This window comes from Ailuropoda melanoleuca, chromosome 5 (assembly GCF_002007445.2).
Source record: "Ailuropoda melanoleuca isolate Jingjing chromosome 5, ASM200744v2, whole genome shotgun sequence".
Taxonomy (NCBI): domain Eukaryota; kingdom Metazoa; phylum Chordata; class Mammalia; order Carnivora; family Ursidae; genus Ailuropoda; species Ailuropoda melanoleuca.
In genome coordinates this window covers 40213759-40235655 of record NC_048222.1, presented here as the reverse complement: position 1 = coordinate 40235655, position 21897 = coordinate 40213759, and the positions used below count along the sequence as shown (strand labels likewise).

General features: G+C 39.3%; 1 protein-coding gene across 4 annotated transcripts in view; it reads left to right on the top strand.

The window, feature by feature from the left end:
• The window catches only part of MAP2K5 (mitogen-activated protein kinase kinase 5), a 253900-nt gene that overhangs the window by 121848 nt on the left and 110155 nt on the right, over positions 1-21897 (top strand). For all 4 annotated transcript variants that reach the window (XM_019809540.2, XM_002928839.4, XM_002928838.4 and 1 more), the window contains 2 exons: positions 12970-13043; positions 14009-14059. In XM_019809540.2, the coding sequence (XP_019665099.1) occupies positions 12970-13043; positions 14009-14059 (125 nt within the window). The remainder of the gene's footprint in view (positions 1-12969; positions 13044-14008; positions 14060-21897) is intronic.

Genomic DNA, 21897 nt, shown 5'->3' with positions numbered 1-21897 from the left:
CCCTAAAGAATTGTAACCATGCCTATTTCTAAAAGCTTCCAGCGAGGCTGACACGTGAAAGCACAGAGCAAATTAAATATTTTAAGTATAAAACAAGAACGGATACCAAAAGGGAACAGAAGTAGCAGATATCATCGGCACTTAATGTAAGTAGATCACAGCAAAAAAGGGAATCCTCGATTTGTGCGGTTTTCCTTTTCAGACAAGAGAAAACATGTGGTAGCCTGTACAAAGTCAACATTTTCTTTGGAGCTAATCTTACCAGGAAATTGACACGTAGATCCCTGTACAAAGCGCACTGGGTAACTCCAACTCTAGTTTAGTGAAAGTGCTTTTATTTATCTGTTTTGAGCAGCCCCCTCGGCACCCAGCCACATCGTGACCCAGGGCAGCCTCCCACTCTGACCCCGATTGTGTTGGGAGCGGAGGCTGGGCTGTGGGCGGCGGGGCCTTTTGTGAAGGGCTGCGGAGAGCACATGCTCTTGTGGGCTCCAGTCTTTATTAGCAGGCTGCAGCTTGATGCAGTTTTTGTGGATTGTTGAATGGCTAATTGAGGCAGCATGTGTCGAGATACAGTTTCTTGCATGAGGCGGTTATGGGTGGCAACATGGGTTGTCTCAACATGATACCAATTTCCACAGTCAATTTGGTCAATTCAGTGAAAAAAAAAAAAAAATGAGTCAGTCCAGCCTGAAAATCAGAGCAGTTTTTGGAGGCTATGGAGGAAACTATGGTTGGTTGACCAGATTTTTCATGTTTGAACCAGTTGTTTTCACATTTAAGTACATAGCCTTAGTCATTTGGGGAAATAGTCTTGAACACACGGAAGTGACACTTAAACATTCGTGTCTTTAAGTATTTATAATCACAATCAGGCCTTCTAGTGCCTATCAGTTTTGAGAGGGAATGGCCATTTTGCCATTGGTGTATAGTATATGATCATTGTAATTAATTAATGTTTCGTATTTTGTTACCAGTAGAGTAGGAAAGTAACCACGGTGACCACAAAGCCCCTGAGACACTATGGAGAATAAGTCAAATTGTGTTTTGAGGCTGATTTCTTAAGCAGTTTTATTGATCTGTAACTTACATATTATAAAATTTACCCATTTTAAGTGTGTGATTCAGGGATTTTTAATAAGTTCTAGAATTGTGCAGTTATCCCCATAATCCATTTTGGAACATTTCCATCATCGCAAAAAGTCCTCATACCCGTTCGCAGTCAGTCCCTGCTCCCAGCCCCAGGGAACCACTGATCTATTTTCTGACTTTATAGATTTGCCTTTTCTAGACATTTCATAAAAACAGAACCATACAATATAAAATCTTTCTTTTTTAAGTAAACTCTATCCCCAACATGGAGCTCGAACTCACGACCGAGATCAAGAGTCGCATGCTCTACCAACTGAGCCAGCGACGTACCTTAATATAAAATCTTTCCTGTCTCACTTCTCTCACTTAGCATAATGTTTTTGAGGCTCATCCATGTGGTACCATATGTCATCCATTCCTTTTCATTGCTGAATAATAATCTATTATATGGATAGATCACATTTTATCCATCCATTTGCTAATAGACATTTGGCTTGTATCCTGTTTGGGGCTCTTACGATGATGCTGTTATTCATATACAAGTCTTTATTTGGTTCTCTGTTCTCATATCTCTTGAGTAGATATGTGGGGGTGCTTAGGACCTTTCTTTAAATATTTGTAATCACAGTGAATCAGGTCATCTGGTACATACCACTTTTGAGAAGGAATAGCCATTTTACTATTGATTCATGGTCATTGTAGTTAACTAATGTGTTTCATATTTTGTTAAAGGAGAATAAGAAAGGGGGCGCCTGGTGGCTCAGTCGATTAAGCATCCAACTCTTTTTTTTTTTTTTTAAGATTTTATTTATTTATTTGACAGAGATAGAGACAGCCAGCGAGAGAGGGAACACAAGCAGGGGGAGTGGGAGAGGAAGAAGCAGGCTCACAGCACAGGAGCCTGATGTGGGGGCTCGATCCCATAACGCCGGGATCACGGCCTGAGCCGAAGGCAGACGCTTAACCGCTGTGCCACCCAGGCGCCCAAGCATCCAACTCTTGATTTCAGCTCAGGTCATGATCTCAGGGGCAAGGGATTGAGCCCCACATCAAGCTCCATGCTTAGCATGGAGTCTGCTTATCTCTCTCCCTCTGCTCCTCCCCTGCTCATGCTCTCTCTCTCTCACTCTCTCTCTTTCAAGTAAATAAAATGTGGGGCGCCTGGGTGGCTCAGTTGGTTAAGCACCTGCCTTCAGCTCAGGTCATGAGCTCAGGGCCTGGGATTGAGCCCTGCGTTGGGCTCCTGGCTCAGCAGGGAGTCTGCTTCTCCCTGTCCTTCTGCCCCTCCCTCCCTGTTTGTGTTCTCTCTCTCTCTTTCAAATAAATAAATAAAAACTAAAACAATAATAATAATAATGAATAAATAAAATAAAAATAAAAATCTCTAAAAAAAGTAGGAAAGTGACTACAAGGGTTATATGGTAAGTTTATGCTTAATTTTTAAAGACACTTTCAGGCTGATTTTTATTCAGTTAGAGGCTCCTGTAGAAAACTATCTACTATTATCTTATACGTGACGTGAGACCCTGTTTGTAAATTCTCTTATTCTTCTCACACCCTGATATTTTTCTAATCTTCTAAGCACTTCAAAGTACTAAACGGAACTACATCGTAACTGCCTATTATCTATGTTGGATATCACTGCTGCAGCTCAGATATTCATTACATCATCAATAAAAAGCCCAGCTTACTGTGAAATCTCACTGAAGGAGTGGGCAAATATTATGACAGGAGATGCATGTTGTGATTGGATAATTGTTAACTCTTCTGTGATCCCAGCTGAACAGCACTTGCCATCCTGGCAGAAGCCTGTCTTCAGGTAGAGCTCATATAATGAAAGTGAACTTTATTTAGAATTGGGTCTGGTTCAGTATGTTAGATAATCCACTTCCTGCCTTTCTAAAGTGAGAGTCATTGTCATTACCAATTCTACAAAGCAATAGCTCCAGTATATATAGTGCATTCAAGTTTACAGAATGTTTCTCCCATTCGTTTTATTTATTTAGCAATTTGTTGAGGTCCAGCTCTGTTACAGGCATAGCTAAGCACACAGCCCCACTTAGGTTTCCTAACAACTTGTCAGTGTAGGAAGATCAGATATCACCCATAATCTTGTATATCATATGCACGTGAGCACGTGCACGCTTGTACACTTGCACACTTTCCATGTCATCTCTGCTTCCTCTGAGAGGATCTGACCAACAGATATCTATTCTGATTCCCACAAAAATCTATCTGCGTAAAATGACTAAATTTTTTTTTCTAAAACGAAAGAAGATAAATACCTGATTTAAAAATGGGTCACTTTGCATTGTACCTTTCCTTATCTATCTCAGTTTCTCCAACATGATATGGACCTCTTGGCCAAGATAGATTAACATCAGACTGCTGCAAGTTAGGGAACACCAAAACATATTTTATGTGTAATATGAAGAGAATTAGAGTTAATTTGGTTTTTCACCAAAGCCCTATGTTTTACATCAGATGAAGCTTATTTCTTTTTAGTGGTATGAAGAGGACCTGTAATTTTGCACACTTCATTTGTATTTTCTTTGAGAAAATGTCTCAGTTAAAATCAATGCCCTACTATTCATTTAAGCTCCCTTGCCTTCAATAAAACTAATTGATAAACCCTAATAATTAATGGCCTGATTAAACCAAAATGACTTACATCTGCCCTGATGATTGCCATTTATAATCAGTCACTTTAATGACTCATCTTTTTTGCGCTTTGCTTACAGAAGAAAGGCTATGGTGTTTTTAAGTGAGCTGAATAAAAAACTATATGCTTTCAGTTGCCATTTGTTTTCCATGACTTGAGACTGCATTAAAATAAGCATAGATACAACAGCTACCTCCTTAAAAGAAACTTTCTACCTAATCTATCATGTTTATGGCTTGGAGTGAAGTTGAAAACAACAGAAAAATTCACTTCAGCATTCCTGGAGTGGTTCTCAAGAGTTGTAGAATTTGCATGTTTTAAATGAAAACTTGGAAGTAATAAGTTCAGTGGCTATATACTAGGATTGTTGATATCTCAGATACAAGGTGAAATGTTTTATTTAGATGAAGTAAAACTTAAATTGGAGGAGCCATCCTCATTCCAGCATTTCAAAAAGATCTAATTTACATATGTGCTGTCGTGAGCGCTGTGTATTGTGTAAGACTGATGAATCACAGATCTGTACCCCTGAAACAAATAATACATTATATGTTAATAAAAATATTGTATCAATAATAAAATAAATAAATCCTAAAATCACAAATAAATAAAAGGTTTATGAGTTAAAAAAAAAAAAGAGGGGCGCCTGGGTGGCACAGCGGTTGAGCGTCTGCCTTCGGCTCAGGGCGTGATCCCGGCGTTATGGGATCGAGCCCCACATCAGGCTCCTCCACTATGAGCCTGCTTCTTCCTCTCCCACTCCCCCTGCTTGTGTTTCTTCTCTCACTGGCTGTCTCTATCTCTGTCAAATAAATAAACAAAATCTTTAAAAAAAAAATAAGAGATCCCATTTGCTTCAAATTCTGCCAAATGAATTAAGATTTAGCCTAGCTAAATAAAGCCCTAATATTATACCCTATCTATTTCAAAAAAGGATTTGAGGGGCGCCTGCCTGGCTCAGTCAGAGAGCACGTGACTCTAGATCGTGGGGTTGTGAATGGAGCCCCACACTGGGTGTAGAGATTACTAAAAAAATAACAAAGACTTAAAGATTTGAGACAGCTTATGATATCAGGTCAAAACAATGAACAAAAGATATAAAAGACAAGAATTTTAAAATAAAGAGATATTCCCACTTCTGCCCAGGAAGCATTCACTGCTATGGGACTTGTCCTCCACCAAAAACAACTAGGAAACTGGACTAAATTTATGAAACATCTGTTTTCAGACATTAGATAACAAGCATTTCAAGACTATGATCCCTGAGAAAAGGTAACAGATGAAGTGAGCTCTATAATCACCCAAGCTTTCTGCCTTGACACAGTTTTTGGACTGCAGCATAGGGAGAGGGGACCCAGACAGAGCCCAGAGGTCTTACTGAGCTGAAGAGACAGAATTTGGAGATCAAGAACGCCAAAATGACTAGAATTTACAGGGCAGAGCCCTAGAGAGGCAGGAATTATGCAGAAAAAGAACTCGAGAAACTGTATTAGAGTCTCCTTAAGTCTTTAGCCAAATACCAACCTCTGCATTCATAGGGTGAAGTCTTACAAAGCTAGACAAAGAACTATTGTCTGGGAAAGAATATTTCTGGGGAACTATAAGCTAAACAATTCCCAAAGCTTATACAGGGTTGGGAATTTTTAAAATTCCTGTCACCCAGAGTGGAGAAACCTTGTTGAATACATTGGAACATTCAAGAGAGACTTTTTAGAAGGGTCATGCTTTAATAGTGGGACTAAACTAGCCATACAGTAGGGGTTACTCTAGGCTGTCCATGAATAAAGACTCTAAAATAAGCTTCAAAACGATCTGGCTATCTGTAAATAAGTTAACTACCTGCTGGTATCAAGTTTGACACTCTTTAAAGGATAACAACTAAATTCAGAACTTAACAGCATAAGATTCACAATATTTGGCATCCAAATAAGAATTAGTAGGTGAACAAAGAATTTTTCTGATAATGGGTGAAAGATCATAACCAAGAGAGGAAAAAAATTCATATAAAGAGGACCCCTCACCCCCCATACCCTGAGCAAATGGACTTAGCAGATAAGGAGTTTAGAACAGTTGTTACAAATATTACAAGTATTCAAGGATCTCAAGGGAAACAGCATTATGATGAGAGAAATGGAAGTTCATAAAGAATCAGGTGGAACATCTAGAGATGAAAAATAAAATGTCTGAAATAAAAATTTCACATAATGGAATTAAAAGTGAATTAGACACTACAGAAAAAAACCAATCAATGATACTGATGTTAGAAATATAGAAAATATCCAAAAATACTAGAAGGAAAAAAGAGACCCCCCCCAAAAAAAAAAAATTCGCCCAGGCTCAGTGACCTTTGAGACAGTATCAGGAAGGCTAGGATGTATGTGTAACTGGAGTCTCAGAAGGAAAGGAGAGAGAAAAAGGAACAACAAATAATTTGGAGAAATAAAGACTCCAGACTTTCCAAATTTGATGAAACCCATAAGGCCATGGATCTAAGAAGTTCAACGAACCCTAACCAGGATAAACACAAAACCATACCAAAGTGCAACAGAATAAAGAATTTAAAAACCAGTGGTTTAAAAAATCTTTAAAATATTCAGAGAAAATAAGTAGAACGAAGAAAAAGAGGAAGGAGGAAGAAGAAGAATGACAGCAGACTTATTGTCTGATGCTATGCAAACTACAAAATGATGGAAAGACATCCTTAAAATGTCTGTGTGTGGGGGGATCCCTATCAATCCAAAATTCTATGTTTAGTAAGTGTACTTTTCAAAAATAACAGCAAAATAAGACTCCTTCATGCAAACAAAGCAGAGAAAAAAAATTTACTTGTTGCCAATAGACCAACATTATAAAAAATGTTGAAGTTATTGAGGCAGAAGGAAAATGATACCAAATGGATGATTAGGCCTATGCAAAGGAATAAATTGCCCTAGAAATGGTAAACATGTAGATATATATAAAATTTTCTCACTTTTAAATTTAAAAGACTAAAGCAAAAATAAAGACAATGTACTGTGGAGCTTATAACATATGTAGAGAAAAGATAGTAAGACAAAGGATGGGAGGAAGAAAATGGAAGTGTATTGTTTTAAGTTCTTACATTATAAATGAAGTACCCAAATATTACTTGAAAGTAAACTGAGACGTTAAAGAAACATACTGTAAATCCTAGAACAGCCATTAAAAAAAAAAAAAAAAGCTTCAAGCAGGGGTTGGCAAACCTTACCCACAGGCCATTTGGCTCACTGCCTATTTTTATAAACAAAATTTTATTGGAACACAGCCATACCCATTAATATATGTATTGCCTATGATTGCTTTTGCACTACAGCAGCAAAATTGAGTAGTTATAACAAAAACCATATGGCCCTCAAAGCTTGAAATATGTTTTTTTACAGAAAAAGGTTTGTCAGCCTCTGGCTTAGAAGCCCATAGTAGAGATCAGTGGAATGATTAAAAGAACCCAACTAATCCAAAAGAAAGCAAGGAAAGAAGAAAAAGAGAAACAAAGAACAGATGGGACAAATAGTGAGATGGTAAGGTTGAACTCAACCATATCAATAATTACATTAAATGTAAATGGTCTAAATACTCTAATTAAAAGCACAGATTGTCAGACTGTTTAAAAAAAACAAGACCCAACTGTGTACTGTCTGCAGCATATCAACTTTGAATATTAATGTTAGATATCTACCATCTAAATACTAACCGACTTATTATAGGATTCATAATGTATGTAGAAAAGGCAAAACTATAACAACAAACACTCGTCAGTGGTTGCCCGAGGTCAGGAAGGAATTGACTATAAAGGGACATGGGGAGATTTCTGGAGTCACACAAGTGTTTCATATCTTGATTGTGGTGTAGATACATGGATGTATACATTTTTCAGACTCATCAAACTGTACATTCAAAATGATTGCAATAAAATTCGTGTTTTAAATGAATAAAATTTATTTTAAAAAGTAAGATAAGAGAAGAAATTTCTCTTCAGATATTTTTAACTGGACAGTAGTTAAATCAGAAGCAATACAGGAGGTTGTTATATTAGTCTTTTCTAAATGCTGGACTGAAGACCAGGCTGTGTTAGATTGGTTTCCAATTCAGTAGATCTGAGGTGGAACTCAAAAGTTGGCTTTTGGTTTTTGTTTTAGTTTGGTTTTTGTTGTTTTTAAATGCACAGCCAAGTTTGGGAGCTCTTTAGTGGCATAATTCTCATTGTTTTTATTATAGGAAGTATGCCAGTTGTTCAGGAAGAGAATCCCATTTCAGTTATGCATAAGCTGTGCTGTTATCCTGAAATCTCACATGCTGTATTTTGGTTAAAATATAGATATATATATATATGCCAGCAGGTCCCTGGCCTGCATTTATCAGAAAGGTAGAGACAGGGTCTTACTCATGTTTCTCTCCACATCACCTACCATTATATCTGGCACAAGTTAGGGTGTCAGTAAATTCTTGTTGAATAAATGATCTTGAATGACTACAAATTCTTTCCAGAATGAAAAATGTTGTTTAAAAATGCATTCATGGATAATGAAATGTATTTATTCTGAGGTATATGCTGTTAAGTGGGGAAAGATTCAGCTCTTTCTTAGGTCACATTCTCTGGATGAGCACATTTCCCGATCTGTTTAGTAGAGATATCATTCATTCACCGTTTGTTCAACAAATATGATTTCTTGTCAGTACCAGACACCATTCTAGACATAGTAGTGAACAAAACAGAGAAGTCCCTGCATGCGTGGCGGTTCCGTTGAAGAGTGGACGACGGAGACAGCAGATTGACACATACATCTGTGGGGGGAAGGTATTGCTGTTCCTACAGGGTGACTGGGGAAGGCTTCTCTTAAAAAGATTACATTTGAGTAGAAACCTTAAAGAAATGAAAGAGCAAGCTCTGCATATATATGGGAGCAGAGTATGCCAGGGATATGGAACCCCAAGCAGGAGCACGTCTAGCAGGGAGACCAGTGAAATGAAACCGACTGGGCAGAGAAAGGAATAGGAAGGGTGTGAGCACAGGGCAAGTGGGGACCAGCTCAGGGATGGCCTCACAGACTATTGTGAGGGCTGCATTTTGTGTTGAGCTGGGAAGTCCTTGGAGGTTTTAGGAAGAAAAATGACATGGTCTGATTTAGTTTTACAAGGATCACTTTTTAAAAAAAGTTTTTTTAAATGAATAAAAGAATCACTTTAGCTCTGTGTTCAGCACAGACTGTAGTAGAGAAAGCATAAATACAGGGAGACCAGTTCGGTAGCCTCGTTGAGGAATGTGTGCACACGGTCTGACAAAAATGCCTCCTCATGAACATTAAATTGTTTTTATAGTTCTCTTTACTGCGCTTTGGGAATTATCTTCTTTTAGCTAGCATTTTACTGAAATACAGCTAAAGTTTGCTGCAGCAACAACAAATTATTTCCTAAATATATCAAAATATACCACTTTTTCTTATATCACAGTTTCGTTGATTACCAGGAGATAACAATACCTTATATTTATTTTTTTCTTTTTTTTTTCTTTTTTTTTTAAGACTTTTTATTCATGTATTTGACAGAGAGAGACAGCTAGTGAGAGAGGGAACACAAGCAGGGGGAGTGGGAGAGGAAGAAGCAGACTCCCAGCGGAGGAGCCCTATGTGGGACTCGATCCCGGAACGCCAGGATCACGCCCTGAGCCGAAGGCAGACGCCTAACGACTGCGCTACCCAGGCTCCCCAATACCTTATATTTATGGAGTGTTTGGCAGTTTAAAAGCAATTTTACATTTGTTATCTCATCTAATCCTCACAGTTCTTTAAAACTGACACAGTGGCTATTGTCTTCCTGCAGAGGTAGAAAGTAAAACCGTCACCTGCCTCGTGAAATGCACATGTTAAGTTTGTGGCCTGCCAGAAAGACAAAAATGCAGGTCCTCAGTCTCTTAGCCTAAATCCATTGTTTTTGTTTAAACAGTTGTTTTGTTAGCATAGTGAAGAGAAGGGCCATATGCACCCCAATGTTCGTAGCAGCATTGTCCACAATAGCCAAAGCGTGGAAGGAACTGGGATGCCCTTCAACAGATGACTGGATTAAGAAGTTGTGGTCCATATATACAATGGAATATTACGCAGCTATCAGAAAGAAGAAATTCTCAACATTTGCTGCAACATGGACGGCACTGGAGGAGATAATGCTAAGTGAAATAAGTCAAGCAGAGAAAGACAATTATATGATTTCTCTCATCTATGGATCATAAGAACTAGGATGATCGGTAGGGGAAGAAAGGGATAAAGAAAGGGGGGTAATCAGAAGGGGGAATGAGAGACTATGGACTATGAGAAACAAACTGAGGGCCTCGGAGGGGAGGGGGGTGGGGGAATGGGATAGACTGGTGATGGGTAGTAAGGAGGACACATATTGCATGGTGCACTGGGTGTTATACGCAACTAATGAATCATCGAACTTTACATCGGAAACTGGGGATGTACTGTATGGTGACTAACATAATATAATAAAAAAACATTAAAATAAAAAAATAAATAAAGGGGTCTGTTAGGTTCAAATGATGTCTCAAGATATTACTGGGAAGTGGGGTTACTTCTATTAGCAAATTTAGTATAATGTTTAAAAAAGCTCTTAGGTACTGTCGTCGGAAGGGATACACACAAAGATGCGTGAAGCATCTTCCTACCCTAAGACCTTATTACTTGGGGTGGTAATACTTACACCAGGAAATACAATAAATAACTGCTAGTCAAACAGTGTGACATGCTTAGTTCCAAACAAATGGCACAGACAGTAAATGCGTTAGCAGTTTAAAGGAAGCCGAGACTTTGTTGGCCTGAGTAGTTAAGGCAACAGGGAGGCAGGGTACTTGACTTGAAGTGTAGGCAGGATTCATTCAGGAAATATTGAGGAAGGGGTTCTCAACCTGGGGGCAGGCAGGAGGGAGAGAGGATCACACAGCATGAACAAAGGCTTGGTGACAGGGTGCTTTGTTTCTTCCGAGACAATGATTAAAACAGCCTAGGTGGAATACAAAGGATGTGAGGATGAGTGGATGTTTACTACTTTCATAGATGAAGTGTCCACCCCCCCCCCCGAAGAATTAGGCCAAGAGGTGAATGTCCAAAAGTCACAGAGCAGGCTTGCATGTAAGTTAAAAAAGATGTTGTTGGCGAGCTGGAAAATGCAATGAAGTTCTTATTTACACCTAGCCTTTTAGAGTATAATCTAGCAATTCTGTTGTTTTATTTCTCCTCTCTCTATTGATCCACCTAAGTCAGAAGTGTATCTGATTAAAGCTAAAGATTTGTTAATTTTGGCGTACCTCGTGATTTCCCGGCAGCTCCTTCTTCCGGGAACTCAAAATATTTGTTCATTAACTGTCTCCATCTGATTTGGGAGCTTAAGAGTGGTTTAAAGCTGTCAATATATAAAAGAGCAGGTTGTCCAAAAGAAAAATACTCAAAGTTGAGGGCCTATAATGAGAACTGGATTTGGAAAATAAGCCCAGCCTATGGAGAGTCTAACATTTCTTTCAGTGCACCAAACCTTTATTGCGTATCTTTTGTGGCCGTCTACGATACATATGTACTGTGCTGACTCGGGGCTCACATTTAGGTTGGCAGAGGTCAGGGACTTTCTACTTCCTCATCCAAGAGAAATTATGTAGTAAACATGGTCATTTTAATATGATGGTGGTATAAGATTTATAATTCAAATTGAGGAATTTGGGGGCAAAGAGACTAGTTGATAAAAGAACTTACCCCAGCCTAGGCATCCTAACTTGTATTCAGAGAGTGCCCCTAAAGGAGGAATATAGTATGTCTTGTGTGAAGGGCATGCTGCCGAGACCCGTTCTATAGCTAACCCCTGATCACTGAAACAGAATGGTCAACATCAACTCATACTTCGTGTGTATGGTTTCCATTCATTTATTCTCTCATCTGTTCAGCGATTATTTATTAAGCACTTACTATAGCCCTGAAACTCCTCTAGGGCCTGGGAATATAGTCATCAATAAAAGAAACAAAGTCCCTGCCTTGATGGCATTTATATTCTCGCGTCAGTCAGGCAACATGAAATGAGCACAGGTATGAGAAAGTGCCTGGCACATCACGCATCACGAAGGAAGCAGACTTTAATAGTTGTTGGTTACTGAGTTTGAACTTGAAGTTTGAATTAAGTACCTGCTACTGGCAAGATACTGTGTTGGGGTACCCTTTTGCAAAGTGGAGGGTCGGTGTGGATTGACTGACACGTTTTTTAATGTCACACAATAAATTGAGTCTCTTGTTCAGTGTGGGGGTAATTCAGGTTATATGCTATATTAAATATAAGAAGTTGTCTGTTCCAGACCACTTTTGCCATTGAAGATGAAACACTGAAGCAGGTGCTGTTCTGTGCCATCAGCAGTGGTGTGCTCTTGTCCTGCTCAGATGGGTTTTGTGGGCTCCCTGAATTCCTGAAATGGCTCATTGTTGTCACTGACGATGCTTCACAGAAACCCTTTGTGTCATTATTTAGCAACTGACTGCCTTGGCAAAAGCTATGTCACTTCCTTTGTTAACTATAACAGCAGTCAAAAGTGATGGAAGGGAAGAGAAGGAGAAATGAAACAAAGATCGATACGTGCATATTTGCAGACACATCCACATGCCTTTTAGACCAATTTCTGAGTATTATCTGAAATAGCATTTGTCACATAAAACCAGGAGATAACAATACAGCATTCATTTTGTCATTGTTTCATTCAGATATGACCTGTTACCAGCAACATATGAATGATTTTTTTTTCTTGTTGGCTTCCCTTTGGCCTTACTGCTTCTTAAATGGGAGGAGTAGTTTCACACCGACAGCAAAGCTAAAAACCTTTCTGTGCAAATTCTTTGCAAGAAGATTACATTTTCTTATCCACCTACTTTTCCTGAAAGCCTGGGGATAGGATGATGGATGTATTTACTGTTGTGGGAAGCCAAGATTTTATTTGACTTTCACTTGAAATAAACCCTTGCTTCCATAGAAACTAGAGATGGTTGGAAGTGAAGGAGTTAGGACCTTACATTTTGCCTCCAGATAAAATGCTTTGCATTAAATTTGTGATTAGAATTCCGGGTTGAACAGATGATGTCATTTCTGCAGTATGGTACGGTGTGCGTGTGTGCTTTTTTAAAACATGCGCTGTAGATACGGAATTAGTTACATGGACTTTTCTGGTCCCTTTTTAGATGTGAAGCCCTCCAATATGCTAGTAAACACAAGAGGACAGGTCAAGCTGTGCGATTTTGGAGTTAGCACTCAGGTGGGTCTCCTTTTTCTTCCCAGTTTGCTCTCCTTTCTGCAACATTCACTTTTTTATTTTCAGTCTACTTTTGGATTGAAAAATCACCTAGCTGCCAGACAAACAGAACTCTGCATCTTCTCCTCGGCTGGGAGTGTGTTATTCATTTTTAATCTCCGAGCGAGTTTCCTTCATCAGAATATGATTGTTCATTGTTTAATGACAGTAAAAACTGCTGATATTGTAATTACTACTTACGAATAGCAAACTTCATTGATATGCAGCTTTGATATGAAAGCGTTTTGACCAGACAAAAGGGAGGGCAGAGTGGGAGCTGTGCCTGGGGAGCCCAACTGGCCCACAATAAAAATTAATATTGGGAGCAACAATGGTGGAGGGCCATTACAATGTGCAGCACAAATTTTAATTAATTTCCATTTTGGGCCTCCCCTGAGAACCCTGGTGATAGTGACCCATGAGCGTGCTGTGATGTTGATTTGAATTGCAGCCACCTTTACTCCCAGCCAAACACGAAGACCAAAGCGAAGGTCATCGTTGTATTATGGGCTGTCAAAGTCTGTTATCCCTCCAGCGTATTTAGTGTTCATTCCATTCTAGTAATGCACGGGCTTCATTCACATCTTGAGCCATCTGACTAAAAAATGAGTGTGTTCAAATTCTACTTCAAATTGACTTTTTATATCAGGCGGGTTTGGGGTACTAAAGCGATAAGCATCCTGCTTAAGTGAATTGTTTAAGGTTATCTGCTATAAACTGTAATGCTGTGCTTGTTTAAATTGGAAATCACATTCAAAAGAAAAGAGAGATTTAATCATTTTTAATGCCTTTGTAGATAAATTTGTTCCCTTTTACATAATTTTTAGTTGATTTATAGAAATGATGATTGTAGGTTAAATGAGGAATAATTGCCCATTTTATTTCCACATTATCTTTATATTGTTCTAACAGACTGTTTTGTCTCATAGCTGGTGAATTCTATAGCCAAGACGTATGTTGGAACAAATGCTTATATGGCGGTAAGTAAACTTATGCAAAAATAACATTTAAAACCAACATCTTTATCTTTATGTACTTGGTAATGTAGAATTCTTGAATTAATTCAGCTGCTTTATCCTAACAGATCATAAATTACAAAGTCAATCCAGTCATGATCTGATTTTTAAATCTTTCTAAAAGCCATTAGGGTTTTTACAGGAGCTGCCAACTTATCTGCTTAGTTGACTTAACTACTGGTTCGAGTGTGAAATTGCTGAGTTTTGAAGTTTAATCCTACAGAAAAATTGCACCTGATAGCACATTGGCCACTTGGCCACATTCCTTATTTAATTAACCTTCAAGTATCCCAAAATGTTAGTCAATAAGTTTGGTTGTTTTTTTCCAGGAATACAAGCACACTTTGTCACCTGATCAAAATTAAATTTTTGACATGACCAACTCTTACTTATGGATCTCTGAATGTAAAGGTTGGGCAGGAAATTCTCTTTCAAACTTGGACATCTGTACTCTGTTTACTTGTTGGGTTCTTGCCTGTCGTAAGATAACTTATTAATTCCTCTGAAGTAAATTTACCACATCTAAAAATTAGAAGCATAGAACTGCTTCAAAACCCCATTGTGGACTTGGCTTTGACCTTTTCCTTTTTCCTACCTTTTAAGTAAGGGAAGTTATTTGGGGCACAAATGCTTTTATTAGTTTCCATGGTCACATCAAGAGTGGGTAGTCGGGAGAGACAAGTAGGAAGGTTATCATTTTTGGAGCCAAGTTTTGTTTTAACACCTCAAGGCCATTTTTTTTTAATGAGGATTCTGGATTTATTCAGTTAGTCTGTTTTACTTCCAATAGTCTTTAGGTGAAGTTAAACAATATTAGTATAGATGGAGCCCTGGCTCTTATCCTCAGTTCATATATTATCTTGATAAAAAGATGTTAATATGGATGGAACTCTGGATCTTATTCTCAGAACATTACAAGCCTTTTTTTAAATTAAAATACCAGAATAGTTCATTTTTGTCTTGCCTGGTTTTTAAAGAAAATTCATTCTTTCTCATTTTTCTAGGTAATGTGAAAAAAAAAATTAACCTCTGAAGTCATCATATGTGTTTTTATAAAACATAATCGCCCTCTTGGCTCTACCAGGTTAGCTCAGATTAGTGAGCCCCTTTTACAATTAATAAATCCCTACTAAATGCCACAGTTTCAGTGTTTGAAAGAATTACAGAACATTGTGATTTAAAAATAAATAAATAAATAAAACTACTATAAATGAAACAACTTTTCATCTACCCATCATGTTTTCAGTAGCTTTAAATTGCTCTAATAATTAAATTGCATTATGTTTGAATGTACAAATCTAGATTATAGTTGTTTTTCCCGGGTGTACATTAAAGAAATTACCTTTTTTCCTTTTGGTTTATGGATGAATGTGATGCGTCCATCTGTTAATTGAATATGTGAGGATTAAAATTACGAAATGTTAGTTCGGATTGGCGCAGCTAAAATTGCTTTGCTTCTTGGGTGAGTGAATTCTAGTCATCAGCTTTATAGTTCAAGTTGTAAAAAGCATAAGATACCTAGAAAGCCCAGAGTGATGGCCCGGTAGTGAGCCTCGCTCAATTCAGCAAACTCTCCTTGGTCACACACTTACCTAATTGGTGTGAGATCAGAGGTTGGGAGTGGGAGAAGATGGAAATAACATTGTTCTGTTATGGGTCTTAATCCCTGCCTAAGATACCATGATAATTGTATTATAGAGGTACCATTTAGGGGAACTGGGTGAAGCGTGCACACGACTTCCCTGTCTATTTTTTTCAACTTGTCAATAAGTATTTCAAAATAAAGAAGTTAGGTAAGAAATGAAAGTTTTATTGGAACACGGCCACGCCCTTTTGTTTGCATATTGTCTCTGGCTGCTTTGGCACTGCCGGGGCAGAGTGGAGTTGCTGTGACAGTTGCAGCAGAGACCATGTGGCCCACAGAGGGAGAAATATTTATGCTCTGGCCATGTACAGAAAAAGTTTGCCAGCTTCTGGTCTATGCCAGTGAAAGCTGTATCTGAAACTGAGTACCTTTGGTTAACCAACCAGTATTTACTGAGCACCTTCCGTGCCGTTAGCCGGGTTATGGTGGAACCCTTCGAATCCACGTAAGATGTGGGCAAAATGGGAAGCTTGGCATTATATGTGGCTACATGATGTGTGACATAATAAAGACTTAAGTTGTATCAAACATACATTTAGAGACTAAGAAGGCATACAATGTACGAATTCGATGGTTTAACAGTGTATGAAAAGGGTACTTACGAAAAGAGATCACTGTGGAGGGATGAGCAAAGACTTAGAAACAGAAGCTAATGTGACATTTTTGGGAGCGGGAGGTGGGGTAGAGGACAAGTAATAAGTTGTGAGAATATATAGTTAAGAGGTCAGCTGGTCTGATGCCCTCATAATAGTTAATATTTAACCCCATGTGCCAGTCACTCTTTTAAAGTCTTACATATATAAATGCTTTAAATCCTTGCAACAACCCTATCAAGTAAGTAATATCACTCTCATCTTACAGCTTAAAAAAACAGAGATAGAGAAGTTAAGTAACTTACTCAAGTTCATACATCTAATAAATGATGGAGTCAGGATTCACACCTAAGTAATCAGTCTGCAGAGACTAAACTTCTAACTGCTATGCCTCTCACTGTGTCCAAATTATGTCTCTGTCTCTCCCAAACTAGACTGTGGTCTTCAGAGGGGCAGGGTTTATTCTTATTCTCTATATCTGGTCCTTCACAGGAATGAATGCTAAGTGAATGAATTAGTTCGTGAACGCTGCCTTCCTAGAATGACTTATTCACTGATTATAAGCAGAGCATTTAACTTTTCATATTAAGTATCTCAGTTGCATTGTAAGGTATAGAAGACGCCCAAATTACTCAAACACAGTCAGCTTGGCTGCTCAAATTTTGAAAGGAAAATAAATCAAAGAAATAGCCCTATGTGTGCAATCTCACTTCATTCTTCTATAATCTAAAGTGTAAGGTATAGGAAAATGATAATTAGGAAAAAGACAAGGCAATTTTCTTAAGATCCTAAGTCATGAAAAAATAATACTAATTAACAACTTATGGGCATGTTAAGGGGTGGAACTTGTAGGAGACTTGGAAAGCCATCTGCTCCAACCTCGTCATTGACCAACAAGATCGGAAAGTGAGTGGCAAGTCCAAGGACATATACATTTCAGGGGTGAATAATTAGGTTCAGTAGACACTTTAAACTGAAGCAAGAAAGATTTTCAGCTACATTTTTAAAGGATCTCATCCAGCAGGATTCCAAGAGAAGTTGAGAAGGCTTGGGGGGCTCACATTAAACCATTTCTCAGATATTCTCATTACTAAAAATCTTACTCTGTTTTAAACAGAAGTCCCAAAACTTCAACCTACTGTTCAGTCATTGTGGCTTGTTTATTATTATAATGTTCTAATCAAATATAAAAGTTTGACATTTTATGAATAGTTAAAGTTTTAAAATTAAAATCTTATCCATATACTTGTGCTTTGTGATCAGAAAGTCCATCAAGAGGCACCTGGGTAGCCCAGTCAGTGAAGCATCTGACTCTTGATTTCAGCTCAGGTTATGATCTCAGGGTCGTGAGATCAAGCCCTGCATTGGGCTCCATGTTCAGCCTGGAGTCTGCTTGAGATTCTCTCCTTCTGCCCCTCTGTCTACTCGTGCGCACATGCTCTCTCGCTCTCTAAAATAAATAAATAAAAACTTTAAAAAAGAAAGTGCATCAAAATGACTGTTCTTACCTCCTGAACATTTTCCCTACCTGGGCTGTTCTTGTCTTGGGAAATTACCTTTACCCAGAATGAAACCTATACAGATGACGTGATACAGCAACATTGGCTATGTTCGTGCCGTGGTGGTCATGGCAATGGTGGTGATCAGAAGGAGGCTGGCATTTATTGAGCATTCCCATGTGACAGGTACTGAATCAAGCACATCGCGTGGATTCACTTAATCCTCACACAACCCCATGAAGTATACATATTATTATTGTCTTCATTTTACAGGTAAGGAAACTGAAGGTGAAGTAACTTCATCCCAGGGGCTCAGAGTTGACCAAGTAGTGAGAGTCAAGATTTAATTAGGACACCAGCTTCCAGTTTCTGTTCAAAGCAGGTTAGGTTATTTGGACCAACTCTTCCATTTACGTTATTATGTTTTACTTTAACAGTCATTTGAAATGTGCTAAAGAGCTAAAAAGACAATGGGCGTCTCCCAGGACAATTTTCAGATGGAATCCTGCAACAGAGAGGAAAGCAGAATGTTGGAGCACCAAAGCTACTTCTTCCTGAGGGCATGTGCCTATACCACAGCTGTCAATGATATGGGGGTCCTCCTAAGGCAGAGGGTCTCCGAGGAGGAGAAGATCTCTGTAGATCTCAGAGGAGAGTTTCTCCTTATCATGTTGGAAATCTGAAGGGCTCACCCTCAGTGTAAGAGCAAACCAGAGCCAAAGCTGCTGGTCCTCCTCCTGCCCCAGTCCTAGGGAACAACAAAGAAGGCCTCTCAGAGCCAAGCAGAGAAAGAAACAGGGGAAAAGGAAACAGGAAAGTTGCAGCTAGAGACTAACTCTGACACATATTTGCACCAGGTATTTATATTCATGGCCTGAGTTGGAAAAGGAGCTTCATGCTAAGAACCTGGTTTGAGGTGGGCACATCTACCTTAAGCCTCAGAATCTCTCCAAAATGTTTTCAAGAGCAAAAACTGGCAAGTAGTCCACAAAAACCAGACATACAAGGAAAAAAGGCAATAAGAAGAACTAGCAGGAAGGAGGGATACACACAGACTTCCAATCACAGATTTTAAAAGTGACAAAGTAGACTGAGAAAATCTCAGACAAAACTGTTAGATTAAAACGTAAAAACTCACTACTTCGTAGCATGTTGGATATAGCAGAAGAGAGAATTCATGACGTGGAAGATTCCAGAACCCTGATTTAACCAGTATGCTCTAGTACCCACAAGGATCTTGCCAACTTTAAAAAAAAAAAAAAAGGAAAAAAAAAAAGAATTCCCCATTGTTTGTGATACATATTTTGATTACTTACTAACCTGAAGCATTTGTGCATACTTTGTTAATTTTCTGAGTAGCGTAACCCTGAGCTGAAATTCTTTATCAGAAGAGATAAGGGATGTCCCTTGGTATCTTCCTGCTTTTGACAAGTGAATCCTGTTGTACGTGGAGACGATTCTGGAGTGAGTCAGCTAAACCTGGGTCCTGGGTAAATAACAAGTCACAGAGGGTAGCTGGAAGGAGTGCAGTGTGCAGCTTGGAGCTCCTGCCCTTTCAGATCCTCTGTAAACTCTGCTTTTTATACCATCACCACTCCCTACTGTTCTCATTAAGAACAGACCAGAATCTCCCCCCCACACACACACACACACACTTAAACCTCAGTACAGAGGTGCTTCAGACAGGAGTCATATTTTTCCTGTATTTAGCTTTCCACACTGGTGACAGCTGCCATGTCAGAAAGTAACCCAGCTTTCGATTTTTAACTGCAGAATGTCTATCCCAGATCTTCTGTCAGCTTGGTCCCCGGTGGTTGGTGTTTTGTTTTGTTTTAGATGGGAGAGGACAGGGCAGGCCACCTTGGCTTCAAGTGTGAGAACACATTTGAATTGTGCAGCCTCGGGCCATCCAGTCCTGGCTCCTTACATTCAGAGTGGATCGGGGCTCATCTTGTGCCTGTGTCCGTTTCAGGGGCCTGGGCGTATTTCCCAGTCCTTATCTGCTGTACCAGTTCAGGTAGACCCGTCGCGCTGGCACCTACTTTCACTGAACGTTCGTGCTTGAGTGTAGCATCACAACAGTGATCTCATCTTGTTAGCTTATTGCAAGAATTATTTCTCCAATGAGGGGTTGTCAGAATCTCCTCCTTAAGGAGCCCTCTTATTTGCCACCTGTGACCATGATCACTTTCTTTTTCTTTTTAAATTTGTCATGCTTTATTTATTTTTTTAAAGATTTATTTATTTTATCTGAGTGAGAGAGAGAGAAGCATGCACGAGCTGGCAGGGGGAGGGCAGCAGAGGGAGGGAGAGAAAGAATCTTAAGCAAGCTCCACACCCTGCACGGACCCTGACGTGGGGCTCGATCTCATGACCCTGAGATCATGACTTGAGCCGAAACCAAGAGTCAGATACTCAACCAACGGAGCCACCCAGGTGCCCCAATTTTTTCATGCTTTATTTCCAGCTTTCGGTTTGCATTTGTTTTGATAGTTCAGTGGGCAGGTGTTATGAATGTATTTAATCTTATTGTTGGTCCTGCCAAAATATTTTGTATCTGGGCTCCACTTTCATTTCTTTGCTTGTTGTGTACTCTGCACGAGTCCTGTATAGTAAAACTGTCAGGTAGGGGAACGAAGAAAGAGAGTAAGGAGAGGAGAAACAGGGAGGAAGGCAATATTTGGTTATTTCTTTAAGAATTCTGGAGGATTTTAGGATTTTCATGTTTGCTGCATGTTCTTGATGGGCCTGAATAGCAATAATATTGGGGAAGTTATGTTAGTAGAACCCTCCAGGGGACTTAATGACAGGCACATGCTTTAAACCAAACGTGTAGTAAACATATATTACATCCCTTCAAGGCAATATACCTTGACTGCTCACTGGCTGTGTGCCAGCCGTGGTACTAGGTATGAGATGAATAAGACACTCTCTTGGCCTCTTAGGAGAAACAGGCTAGTAATCGGATGATTACAACACAGTGTAATGAATTAATATTAAAGATGCAAACAACATTTTCATGAAAGACAGAGGCAAGAATTTGTGATGCTTCCTGAGAAATAGAGAACCGTTTCACCAAAAACAGGTGGCCCACGAGCAGGGCTTTCATAAAAGAAACGTTCACTAAGCAGAGAGGAGGAAGACACATAATTGCCTCTGCAGGGAACGTGGAAATGTTTCGTGACTGAGGCTGAGTATACCAAAGAATTAGCCAGAGAAATTATTTTTTAAAATGAATACTGAAGGGGGCGCCTGGGTGGCCCAGTCAGTTAAGCATCTGCCTTCGGCTCAGGTTATGATCCCAGGGTCCTGAGATCGAGCCCTGCATCGGGCTTCCTGCTCGGCGGGGAGCCTGCTTCTCTCCCGCTGCTGCTCCCCCTGCTTATTCTCTCTTGCTCTCTGTCGAATAAACAAAATCTTTTTTAAAAAAATGAATATTGAAGACTGTGTTTTGAGAAATACTGACCAGATCGAGATTAGTGTGTGGCTCTTCTGACTTCTAAGTTAGGGGGCAGTTTGACACACTAGGAAGAACCCTGATTTTGCAGTCAGACGTACCTGCGTTTGAATCCTGGCTGTGTTCTGAAGCAAATAGGCCTAATGCTGAGCCACAGCTCTAGACTTGACCAAGTCGCTTAATCTCATGAAGCCTCAGTTTTTACATCTGTAAAATAAGGGCAGTTATATCTGACTTTGCAAGATTGTCCCGAGGCATAGAGGATGCAAAGTATCTACTCCAGTGTCTGGCCTATACTAGTTGGTCATTACGTGATAGCTATTACTGTCTTTATATAGTGGGTGCAAACTAAACCTCTCTGTGCCTCCTTTTCCTCATCTGTTAACAGGGCATGGTAATAGGAGCAATCTAATATGGGTGTTTATGAATCTGAAATGAGACATACGTGAACAGCACTTAATACCAAGCGTATGGAAATTCTTCAGTAAATGCACACAGTAGTCTTGATGATGATGATGCTGGTGTTGGTGATGATACTCCTGTAACTAGTTGGCTTCTCTCATCCTAGTACCTGTTGAACTAGCTGGAATTGGATAACGGGTTCATTC